At 37.8% G+C, this 13,435-nt stretch overlaps 1 protein-coding gene across 8 annotated transcripts in view; it reads left to right on the plus strand.

Annotated features, from left to right (window-relative positions):
- The window catches only part of LOC139480297 (otoferlin-like), a 216,407-nt gene that overhangs the window by 175,275 nt on the left and 27,697 nt on the right, over nucleotides 1-13,435 (plus strand). For all 8 annotated transcript variants that reach the window (XM_071263348.1, XM_071263351.1, XM_071263354.1 and 5 more), the window contains one exon: nucleotides 4,634-4,780. In XM_071263348.1, the coding sequence (XP_071119449.1) occupies nucleotides 4,634-4,780 (147 nt within the window). The remainder of the gene's footprint in view (nucleotides 1-4,633; nucleotides 4,781-13,435) is intronic.

Genomic DNA, 13,435 nt, shown 5'->3' on the forward strand with positions numbered 1-13,435 from the left:
GGCATTACTGCTGAGAATACATGAAGATCCTGCCACTGTCATTACTGCTGAGAATACATGAAGATCCTGCCACTGTCATTACTGCTGGGAATACATGAAGATCCTGCCACGGTCATTACTGCTGGGAATACATGAAGATCCTGCCACAGTCATTACTGCTGGGAATACATGAAGATCCTGCCACAGGCATTACTGCTGAGAATACATGAAGATCCTGCCACTGTCATTACTGCTGAGAATACATGAAGATCCTGCCACTGTCATTACTGCTGGGAATACATGAAGATCCTGCCACGGTCATTACTGCTGGGAATACATGAAGATCCTGCCACGGTCATTACTGCTGGGAATACATGAAGATCCTGCCACTGTCATTACTGCTGGGAATACATGAAGATCCTGCCACAGGCATTACTGCTGGGAATACATGAAGATCCTGCCACGGTCATTACTGCTGGGAATACATGAAGATCCTGCCACGGTCATTACTGCTGGGAATACATGAAGATCCTGCCACGGTCATTACTGCTGGGAATACATGAAGATCCTGCCACGGTCATTACTGCTGGGAATACATGAAGATCCTGCCACGGTCATTACTGCTGGGAATACATGAAGATCCTGCCACGGTCATTACTGCTGGGAATACATGAAGATCCTGCCACAGTCATTACTGCTGAGAATACATGAAGATCCTGCCACTGTCATTACTGCTGGGAATACATGAAGATCCTGCCACTGTCATTACTGCTGAGAATACATGAAGATCCTGCCACAGTCATTACTGCTGAGAATACATGAAGATCCTGCCACAGTCATTACTGCTGAGAATACATGAAGATCCTGCTACAGTCATTACTGCTGAGAATACATGAAGATCCTGCGACAGTCATTACTTCTGGGAATACATGAAGATCCTGTCACGGTCGTTTTTCTCTACATTCAGTCTACAAATGACATTATAGCAATTACCTTTCCAAACAGTGTGTATACCTAAGGCAATGGGAAGTCGAACATAAGCTCAAAGGAAAATGATTTCCTTTCGTAAAGGTTATGTGTGAGTGCCCAGGATGAAGATCCTGCCACAGTCATTACTGCTGGGAATACATGAAGATCCTGCCACGGTCATTACTGCTGGGAATACATGAAGATCCTGCCACGGTCATTACTGCTGGGAATACATGAAGATCCTGCCACAGTCATTACTGCTGAGAATACATGAAGATCCTGCCACTGTCATTACTGCTGGGAATACATGAAGATCCTGCCACTGTCATTACTGCTGAGAATACATGAAGATCCTGCCACAGTCATTACTGCTGAGAATACATGAAGATCCTGCCACAGTCATTACTGCTGGGAATACATGAAGATCCTGCCACTGTCATTACTGCTGAGAATACATGAAGATCCTGCCACAGTCATTACTGCTGGGAATACATGAAGATCCTGCCACTGTCATTACTGCTGGGAATACATGAAGATCCTGCCACAGTCATTACTGCTGGGAATACATGAAGATCCTGCCACTGTCATTACTGCTGGGAATACATGAAGATCCTGCCACGGTCATTACTGCTGGGAATACATGAAGGTCCTGCCACGATCATTACTGCTGAGAATACATGAAGATCCTGCCACAGTCATTACTGCTGAGAATACATGAAGATCCTGCCACAGTCATTACTGCTGGGAATACATGAAGATCCTGCCACAGTCATTACTGCTGGGAATACATGAAGATCCTGCCACAGGCATTACTGCTGGGAATACATGAAGATCCTGCCACAGTCATTACTGCTGGAAATACATGAAGATCCTGCCACGGTCATAACTGCTGAGAATACATGAAGATCCTGCCACAGTCATTACTGCTGGGAATACATGAAGATCCTGTCACGGTCATTACTGCTGGGAATACATGAAGATCCTGCCACAGTCATTACTACTGGAAATACATGAAGATCCTGCCACGGTCATTACTGCTGAGAATACATGAAGATCCTGCCACAGTCATTACTGCTGGGAATACATGAAGATCCTGCCACATTCATTACTGTTGGGAATACATGAAGATCCTGCCACAGTCATTACTACTGGAAATACATGAAGATCCTGCCACGGTCATTACTGCTGAGAATACATGAAGATCCTGCCACAGTCATTACTGCTGGGAATACATGAAGATCCTGTCACGGTCATTACTGCTGGGAATACATGAAGATCCTGTCACAGTCATTACTACTGGAAATACATGAAGATCCTGCCACGGTCATTACTGCTGAGAATACATGAAGATCCTGCCACAGTCATTACTGCTGGGAATACATGAAGATCCTGTCACGGTCATTACTGCTGGGAATACATGAAGATCCTGCCACAGTCATTACTGCTGGGAATACATGAAGATCCTGCCACGGTCATTACTGCTGGGAATACATGAAGATCCTGCCACTGTCATTACTGCTGGGAATACATGAAGATCCTGCCACTGTCATTACTGCTGGGAATATAGTTTCAGAGTGCCCTCACTTCAGTAATCAACAGTGCTAGCTAATACTGCACCATTTGCTGCTGCTATGATTTCTTAGAAAGTGAAGAATTTATCTTGGTTTATGCGTGATATTCTTGGTCAATAGAAAAATATTCATATTTGCTACAGTGGTAGTATCTCTTGTCTTAATAAAAGCGACCAAATTTATTCCATGATCAGAAGAAGTCTCTGCTAAAAGCAGAGTCGATTGTGCGATTGTGCAACTATATCATGAGCATGTGTTTATGAATCTCTATGAAATTGTGATGATACCAGGTGTTTGCAAAAAGGTGAGAGTATCTTGCCCCACCCGTGGCACCCATCACAAACACATGCAAAGGCAAGTCAATTGTTACCTGTGAAAACATGGGAACTTGTGGTACAAGTCAAAATAGAGAGATGCATCGGACATCATTTCTGTCACTAATGTTTCAAATTCGGAAATGTCCTTTAGGAATACTTACCACTATTTGATAGGGTACAAGAAATATCTTATTTACATAGGAATGATTGGTCTCTATGCCAGCAGGTTGATCACGATTTGCAAGATATAGTTTGGAAGTTTCAGTTTATGAACTTTAATAGACTAATCTCTCAATTTAACCATTTGCATGGGACATGATAAAATCCAAACTGACTTTAACAGGTAGCTGCCAATCCAATCACTGTTCAACTGCATTTACCCAATAAATAAATAAATAATTCACACCTAAGTTTGCACTTCTAACTAATCAAATCGTTCATCTCACATGTAAATAAGAAAATTCCGTCCTATTCATGAAGATATTGAATAGGTGATATTTTTGCAGGCCTGCCTTTGATTTCCATCTGGGAATTTCCCATATGTGTAAGAATTTTGTCATGTGATTATTGACTTGGAAATTTCATCCTCCTTGTGGCGGCTGTACAGTGTGTGCTAGCGAGAAGCAGCGTCTCCTGATGCATGGTACTGCATGCAATAAATAGAAACCCAAGTTAAATACATGTTCGCTTTATAGGAATCCTCTATAAAGCTACTACCTAGTATTAAGGGAAGCAAACACTATTACTGATGCTGGCATGTTTTTCGAAAGCCCAAATTGGTTTAACACATGTGAATAATGAGGAAATGACTAATGTTCATTTGTTTTGTTATATTAGTTGCTTTACAAAATTATTGGCTGAAGATTTTAATTTAAGTTGGGTCAAATTACTTTTATTAATTTTCAATGACTTGCAACTGAGCTCCAATACCATCTGACACTGAGAAATGGCCATAGGTGGAAATGTTTATATAGAATGATGTTTAATAGTGGTTTTTGGCACCTCAGTGGTGAAATTATGTTTTATCAGTCTTTAGAAAAATTGACACTCTTTTTCTTTTAAATACAAATGATGAAAAGTTTGATGGCACCAGAATTAAAATTCCTTATGATTCTACTAATTTGTATGGAATATCAAACTAGGCTTTGATATGAGAACATGTAAACATCCCTATGGTAGAGAATTAAACCAGTGATTGATATTATGTGTAACATCCAACACCCTCATGGTGTGATGTCACTCAATCAACCAAGTGACCAACCCTCACCACTCAATCCATTTTGTCACCTAGCTACAGTATAAAAGAAGTTGTTCTCTATAAAATTTTGTCTACCTTGTCATCCATCAAATTCTAAGTAATGCCTATCAAACAATTTACCTAGCTCTTGCGTCAAGCATAGTTGTATTAGAGAATGAAGATAAAACTAAATATTGACTTGTGTTTGTGAAAGGCGCCACCAGTGGGGCAGGATATGCTGCCCTGAAATCCTGAATATTTAGTGATTCACAAACACATGCTTATGATATAGTCGGAATCATTAAATTGACTCTACTTCCAGCAGAGATTTCTTATGATTGTGGAAAGAGTTTGGGAACATTTTGTTATAATTTGTAGTTATTGCTTTTAGACTATTTCATATCCGTCAAAGATAAATATATTCTATTATTTTGTTTGCTGATTGTTAATTTTGGTCCTGGTCAAATCGGTAAACTGAAGAATAGAAGTGTAATGTACTTTAAGGAGAATGCAAGAATGCTGTTTGATGTTTTGTACAGATGAATCTACTTTCATTTTAGCTATGAACTCCGCTGCATCATCTGGAACACTGATGATGTTGTGCTGGAAGATGATGCTTTCTTCACAGGAGAGAAAATGAGTGACATCTATGTTAAAGGCTGGGTGAAAGGTTCAGATGACATGCAGAGTACAGACATTCACTACAGGTAAGTTCAAACACTCATTCACTTCATCATTTCATACAGCTGAATAATCTGATTACAGCTTTACTACAGCTGAACAATCAAATCACAGATTCACTACAACAGCTGAAACATCCTAACACAGGTTTACTACAACGGGTGAAACGGGCTTCACAACAGCTAAACAATCTATCACAGCTTTACTACAACAGCTGAACAATCTGATCACAGCTTCACTACAACAGCTGAACAATCTGATCACAGCTTCACTACAACAGCTGAATAATCTATGACAGCTTCGCAACAGCTAAACAATCTATCACAGCTTTACTACAACAGCTGAACAATATTCTGATCACAGCTTCACTACAACAGCTGAATAATCTATCACAGCTTCACTACAACAGCTGAATAATCTATCACAGCTTCACTACAACAGCTGAACAATCTATCACAGCTTTACTACAACAGCTGAATAATCTATCACAGCTTCACTACAACAGCTGAATAATCTATCACAGCTTTGCTACAACAGCTGAACAATCTATCACAGCTTAAACAGCTGAATAATCCTATCACAGCTTCACTACAACAGCTGAACAGTCTATCATAACGTCAACAGCTGAACAATCTATCACAGCTTCACTACAACAGCTGAACAATCTATCACAGCTGTACTACAACAGCTGAACAATATTCTGATCACAGCTTCACTACAACAGCTGAATGATCTATCACAGCTTCACTACAACAGCTGAATAATCTATCACAGCTTCACTACAACAGTTGAATAATTTATCACAGCTTCACTACAACAGCTGAATAATCTATCACAGCTTCAACAGCTGAATAATCTATCACAGCTTTACTACAACAGCTGAATAATCTATCACAGCTTCACTACAACAGCTGAATAATTTATCACAGCTTCACTACAACAGCTGAATAATCTATCACAGCTTCACTACAACAGCTGAATAATTTATCACAGCTTCACTACAACAGCTGAATAATCTATCACAGCTTCAACAGCTGAACAATCTATCACAGCTTCACTACAACAGCTGAATAATCTATCACAGCTTCACTACAACAGCTTAATAATCTATCACAGCTTTACTACAACAGCTGAATAATCTATCACAGCTTCAACAGCTGAACAATCTATCACAGCTTCAACAGCTGAATAATCTATCACAGCTTCACTACAGCAGCTGAACAATCTATCACAGCTTCAACAGCTGAGTAATCTATCACAGCTTCAACAGCTGAGTAATCTATCACAGCTTCAACAGCTGAACAATCTACCACAGCTTGGTGTAGCATGTGAAAATAATGGCACTGAGTAAGTTTGTATATGTATTGTGTGTTAGGATGTATCGTGATTATATAATGTACATTCCATATTTCTGTGACACTGAAAATGGTGCCAAAAGAGATTGTAATGCCTTTTTGTTGATACCTGAATACTATACCAGTTAACTGTTGTAACCTAACACTGTATTAAGGAATTGTAGTTCTCATATCACTTATATAATCATTATTTACCTAAGTATAAAAATGCCATATTGATATTTGGTTTCTATCGTATGTTAGTTTTAGATAAGGTGTAGATGTGATCACTGATCGACTTTCCTAATTTTTATAGATTGTTGAAATGAGCTCATTACCTCATTAGGTATAACATCATTAGTCTGTATGTAATGTACATAGTTGTATTATGTTCCTCGAATACTCTTTTGTTCCTTTACAGTGATTGATAAGAGTATGTAGTTGTATAGAAACAGTCATTGCTTTGGATTTATCTGTTGGCCAAGTTCCTACCTGTCAGTATGTACCAAGGTTGGTTAAACTCGGACACTTCCATATACGTCCTGCCTTGTGTCACAGTAACTAGACCTGAGGTAGCCTTGTTAAGCACATGAGACATAAAATCTGATGTATTTAATTATTTGGTGGCAGCCTTATTTTCCTTGTAGTTTCCTGCCACCTTGAAGCGATGTCTTTACTTAATTAGATAATGCTTTGAAGTAACGTCCCAAACCTTTCCTCTTGATGGCCTGTGGCTAGAACACAAAACGCGTTTCTGTAACAAGAGACATCATTCTACATCTCCTGGCGCTGGATACTTGTCTGTGAGGCTATTATTACTCTAGCTGGTTCGCTTTTTATTATTTCTGAAATGTGATTTTTGTATTTTGACATTTCGAACTCGTTCCTGCATTGTTTTTTGTGAATCATTCCTACCTTTAGATTCTTTCAAATTTATGGATGTTTTATGATTCATGGATTTTCACATCACCATTAAGTCTTGAACTTATATTTTCACTAAATGACGACTGTACGAGATGATGGACTTTTGTTAATACTGGTTGAAGAAACTAGCAGATAGTAATGGTCTTAGAATTCAAGGAAAGCAAATTTGAGTGCTAATTTGAAAATAATTATGACAGGTATTTGTTGTTACTCATGTTCATAGTGACCATAAAGCTTATGTTTTCACCCCCCAAAAAACATTAACAAAAATAGAAAAGTTAACAAAAGGTTACAAGAATCAAATAGATAAGGAATTAATTATGGCTTTTTTGTGCAAGAGAAATTCCCATTACGGTATACATAGTGTTTCCTTGATCTAGGAACCTGTGACGGACTCTCACAGCACACTGTAGATGACATGTTAACTACTTGCATCAATTGATAATCACACAGGGTAACGCCCTTCGATAGGATGCGTCAGTGGGGGCATGTAAGCTCTGTTTCTATAAGACGTATTTGTCACTAAAGACAGTGTTTTGTTACGGTAAATGTATTTAACGGTACTCAGTCTGTTTTCATTGTTAAGGATGTTTTCAGATCCAGACTGGTAAGTTTATGTCGCCTCAACCAGACTTACATTATTGCACATTGTCTACTGATCATCAGCTTTCTGAAACCACATGGGTTAAGAGGCTGAAACTTAAATGTTCACAGCCATGCCTGGCAGCCATATTGAAAATATCTGTTGTTCTATCATTCACCTATACAAGAAAGTATTTTTCTCTAATGATGTCGTGAAACAGTGGGTGTTGGTGTAAGTCCAATAATTACATTACCTACAAAACCCTTTCCTCAGCTATGATGTTAATTGTGTTTATGCCTTGGCTTTCTTTCTGTTGTTGGACCACCTTCCTCTAGGCCAGTGAAGCATAAACTAGACTGATTCATCACACCTGCTTTTTGTTAAAGAATTATGATCCAACTATGATCCAAGCTATGATCCAACTTAAAATGTGCACAGCCGGGGCGGCCATTTTGAAAAGCAATCTTTGGCCATTAGTTAGCCTTTTTTGAGATAGTAAAGTTAGATGTGGTATTTTGAGCTCAACATTCCTTTTTTAATTACCAATTTGACTGTTGCACTTTGAATTTTTACTCCAATTCGCAATGATGTATGAACAAGCTAAAATCGAATCGTATGTCTTGTACCTGTATCCAAGATTAGATAGCAGATCAGTATCCGCCAACCATCAGTCTGTGCTACTCTATAGCAGTATTGTAATGTAGATCCCCTTTCTCTCCTATATGGTTCAGAGCTAGATTCCCAGACTTCTCCAGAAGTCTTTGATGCATGTATGTCTATAGGATTCACTCTTAAATTCCAATGCTGACCCACTGCCTTGGATTCAGCTGTACCTAGAGACAATAATTCGGTTCCTTAGAACTGTAAGCCTAGGAGAGTGAGAGAATAATGCTTGATGATCTCAAGTTGCTGCAGTTTGTGGGATTGAAAATGGAATCTTCAAATCTTGAACCCGTCTTTCTATGTTTTTCATTGTGTTAACTCGTATTGTTCAATGACTGATGACCAGATATCCACTTACCAATCGCCAGGGCTCAAGCCAATGGATGGTTGATAGGCTTTCAGGTACATCATACTCCTCATCCAGGAGGTATCCCAAGTTATAGGGATACATATATTAGAGTGGTAAACAGAAATACAAAAGTGGGGATTGAAATTCTTGATTGGACAGCTGTCAGACAATTTCATGCTATCAATGAGGAATATGAATCATTATGAGTGGTACAGTATTTATAACTGTGGATGCCCTGGCCTGGCAGCATCTAATTTGGTTTTCAAAATATTTTTTTCGTTGGAGCAACCAATCAGGGATTAAATGTCACACATTTTCACTATGTTTTTCACTGGTTCATATTTTCCGCAATGATTCCCCTATTATGCCATTATAGACATCCTGCATGCCAAGACATTGAAAGGCTGCATTTTAGAAGATTCTGCTTTCCTTCGTATAGTGGCACAATTCTGTCTTGTTTATATATATAACTTTTGAAGATATTAATGTATAAACATGACAAAAATTTTGTATGTTCATAGATGTCTTGTGATCCAAAGAGGAAAAGGATAGGTGTTTTGTGAGCTAATAATTCACTACATTTAATCTTGGATTGGTTGTTCTCCCCCGAAAAACATACTGGCATTTTGAAACAAAACAAATCATTACATTGTAATACATTTGGTTGTGGAAAGGACAGACAAGTATTTCAGCTGGGTGCTACACATGTTTATCTTCACTCAGTTTCAGTGTTTGGATTTATGAAACGGCAAAGTTAACATTTCTAACCAAAATTATGTGGTAAACATATTTTTTTCTAATTTTGCTTATCCCTTTGAAATGAACAGTATTTTAGATGGTAACAATTGATTATGTGAATAGGCAATGTCTATGTCTATGCCTGATCTACACAGTCAACCATACGTGACCAGTATACTGTTATCTACATGCATCTAGTATTATAGAAATGGCTTAGCCTATAAAAATATAGGCCTTAACTGCTTTCAATCATATTTCCATATGATCCTCATGTCAGTGACCTTTGTTGTCCAACACACAAATCCGAGGATCAACTTTACATCCCATGGTGATCTTAAACATGGCATTTTTAGATGTGGTCATTGCTCAAGTCTGACAAACTCCATAAACCTATAAAACATAATATAACTGTACATAACTTCTATAGTTTTATTGAACATGTAGTAGTTATTTTTATTAAGAAAAGGACAGTGATACAAAATGTTTATGTTTGTGCTAGGTGTAAAAGATTAATAGTAGGGTAAGTTTGTTGTGATAGACTAAGATTGAAAAGCATGTATAAATACCAGGTGAAATTGTTCCCCCATCAGTGGAATGCCTGGCAGGCACTTGTGTCAAACACTGGCCACAAAACAGCCCTCTTGTGTTGTCAGTCACCATTACTAATCAGAATATATTTGTTGATATTGGCTGGTAAATAAGCATGGTGGAGATCCACTAGGGAAAAGCGGTGTGAATCTGTTAGCCAGGTTTCCTGTTTTCAAACTTGCATCCAGGCTAGGATTGTTGACTGAAAAAATTGACACCTCTTTTAATGTGTAGGTGTTTGTTGACAGAGAGATGTGCACCACAACATGCCTAGTGCACTTGTTGGGTTATAGTCCACACTGAAGGTAATTGCTACATGAGAAACACGGCCAGGTTCAACCCTCATGGATACCAGAGTGTAGACTCCAGGAAATGCACTATATATTGTCTACAACTTTGTTGATTGTAAACATACAAAACTCTCAGTAGAGTTTAGCCCTTTTTGGTATTAATCCAGATGTGTGTGTCAAACATTGTTCAGTGAGGAATGTAAAGATATCTGTGTGTTGTGCTATGATATGAGTACTTACCTTTATTCCTTTCTTTATTATGTTTTTGTTATTTCACTTGTTAACTAAATCATTCTTTTTTATACATTTCGCCAAACAATGAAAGTGATTCATGGGCACATGCTCATGATATAGTTGGAATCATACAATCGACTCTGCTTTTAGCAGAGATTTCTATTGAATATGGGAAGAGTTTTCTCACTGTTATTTATTCACTGGCCGGTACAAGGCATTTGTGCCACATCAGTGTTCCAGCTCTATGCCTCATGAAGAAGGCGCTAACTCTCACAGACCTTCAAGAGATAAGGCCCATTTATCACTGATTCCTATCTCTTCATGAAGCAAAATAGAGATGATATGCACCATTTAGCAATTGTTTTTGTGTCTTTTTGCTATTCAGATTTAACACTTTTGCATTGATGCAAGATTATATGGCAAGTTGTTAATTCAGAGTTTGAAATGTTCCAAATGTGTCTCTTTAGACACAGAAGTACTGAGATTTATTATTTCCATTTGTCCCCACATTTAAAAACATTTTGACACTGCAATAGAAGCTTGTGTTGGGTTAAGTAGAAAACATCTTTGTTTATGAAGAGGTGTGTTTGGTAGAGAAACATATTTTTGCCTGAAGAAAAAGGGTTTGTATGTTTTTTTTACATAAAATAAGTTTTACCAGAAAACTTTGATAGAAAGTTATTGCTTTTATATTGTCACATTTATTGTCTACTTTGCAATTAATTATTTTTATGGTAGTGTAACTCAAACCAGAGCATCTCAGTTTATCAAATTAGCTCAGTCGCAGATTTTTAAAATATATATCATTGGATTTATTTTAGAGTTTTAGAATGAAACCTGATTTCCTGAAAACAATACCTGGTTGTTATCTGGCCTCCATCTCTAAAGCTATCTTATTATATGTCGCATATAACGGTCATTTCATTGAAATAATAAAATTATGGACAACTGTAAGTACCGGTAGTGTCCTTTGTTTAATCCTTTACAATGTATTTTTCCGACATTACTGTTATATCAATTGGTAATGAAATGGGAGTAACAAAACAAAGTATACAACTATACATATTGTCTTGTGAAGAGGGTATTTAACATGCAAGAATACTTTCCCTCAGGATAATAAAGTCTATCTTATCTTATGAAATAAAATGATAGTACCCACTGGGCACATTTGACCCCAGTCATCATAGGGTAATAGAAATATACATTTTGAAAATTAACTGCTACATTAACAAAATACATTAAGAGATTTGTGGATTTTAATCTTCTCTTATATATCATCCACATTTATTGAAATATTGCTGTCAAGTGAATGGAGTGGGATGTCATCCCTTAGTGGCCTGTATTGCCTGTGTCCAAACCTTGACGGTTCTTACATGATGGAAGTCAACATATTCTGTGATGCAAAGATCTAGAAAGGTTGATCTGAAATTTGCCATCATTGGTTAGTTACAGCTCATTGTGAATATTATTTGGTTTGTTATAATTGTGAATTTCATATGGACAGTTCAAACCTGAGATTTGTTTTCATACAAATAAGATGGATTACCAAGTTTGCACCACTTTGGGGTGAAATAAATACATTTCTTCACTCTTTCACCTATCCCTCTAGAAACATTCCTTCACATTGGTATCTGTCCCTAGAAACAACAGTTCCTTCACATAGGTATCTGTTCCTATAGAAACAACAGTTCCTTCACATTGGTATCTGTCCCTCTAGAAACAACAGTTCCTTCACATAGGTATCTGTTCCTATAGAAACAACAGTTCCTTCACATTGGTATCTGTCCCTCTAGAAACAACAGTTCCTTCACATAGGTATCTGTTCCTATAGAAACAACAGTTCCTTCACATTGGTATCTGTCCCTAGAAACAACAGTTCCTTAACATAGGTATCTGTTCCTATAGAAACAACAGTTCCTTCACATTGGTATCTGTCCCTCTAGAAACAACAGTTCCTTCACATAGGTATCTGTTCCTATAGAAACAACAGTTCCTTCACATTGGTATCTGTCCCTAGAAACAACAGTTCCTTAACATAGGTATCTGTTCCTATAGAAACAACAGTTCCTTCACATTGGTATCTGTCCCTCTAGAAACAACAGTTCCTTCACATAGGTATCTGTTCCTATAGAAACAACAGTTCCTTCACATTGGTATCTGTCCCTAGAAACAACAGTTCCTTAACATAGGTATCTGTTCCTATAGAAACAACAGTTCCTTCACATTGGTATCTGTCCTTCTAGAAACAACAGTTCCTTCACATAGGTATCTGTTCCTATAGAAACAACAGTTTCTTCACATTGGTATCTGTCCCTAGAAACAACAGTTCCTTCATCTCGGTGCCTGTCACTAGAAACTAAAGCTCCATTCACTATTACATTTCCCTAGAAACAAAGTTCATGTCTTCATGTTGATACTTAAGCAGTTGTTGGTTGCTTTTGTGCTTTCTTGAATCTGAGCTCTGCCACAATTGCTTTTCTCAACCACAAGGTTATGACAGAAACTTCTTACCACTTATACCCCCTCTATACCTCTGAATACTTTTTTTGACATATGATTGGATAATGTTGAAGGTCAAGGTCACTCCACTAGGCTTTAAAAAGCTGGTGTACATGATAACTTGAGTATATATGAATGGAATTTGATGACCTTTAGTATACATGATTGTGGGGTCATTAAATTAGCTAGAGGCATCAACCTTTTCTGTGTCCCCTACTTAGATATTGCTGGCATATTGCTAAAAGCGGCGTAAAACCCAACACACTCACTCACATTGTTGGTGTGCAGAGAAACCACTACGCCCCTTGATCGAGTATGCATACTTCATCTGCCATCCATTTCCCACTGGGGATAAATTTACAAATAAACCAGCCTTTGTGTATGGATGACATTGTTCACACAACTAGAGAGGTCAGATGCTTGGATTAGGAATCACCATTTAGATGTTTTTGGTCTTTTGAGATATGTTGCTTTTTAAT

This window comes from Haliotis cracherodii, unplaced genomic scaffold (assembly GCF_022045235.1).
Source record: "Haliotis cracherodii isolate W230 unplaced genomic scaffold, xgHalCrac1.p SCAF_4, whole genome shotgun sequence".
Classification (NCBI taxonomy): Eukaryota; Metazoa; Mollusca; class Gastropoda; order Lepetellida; family Haliotidae; genus Haliotis; species Haliotis cracherodii.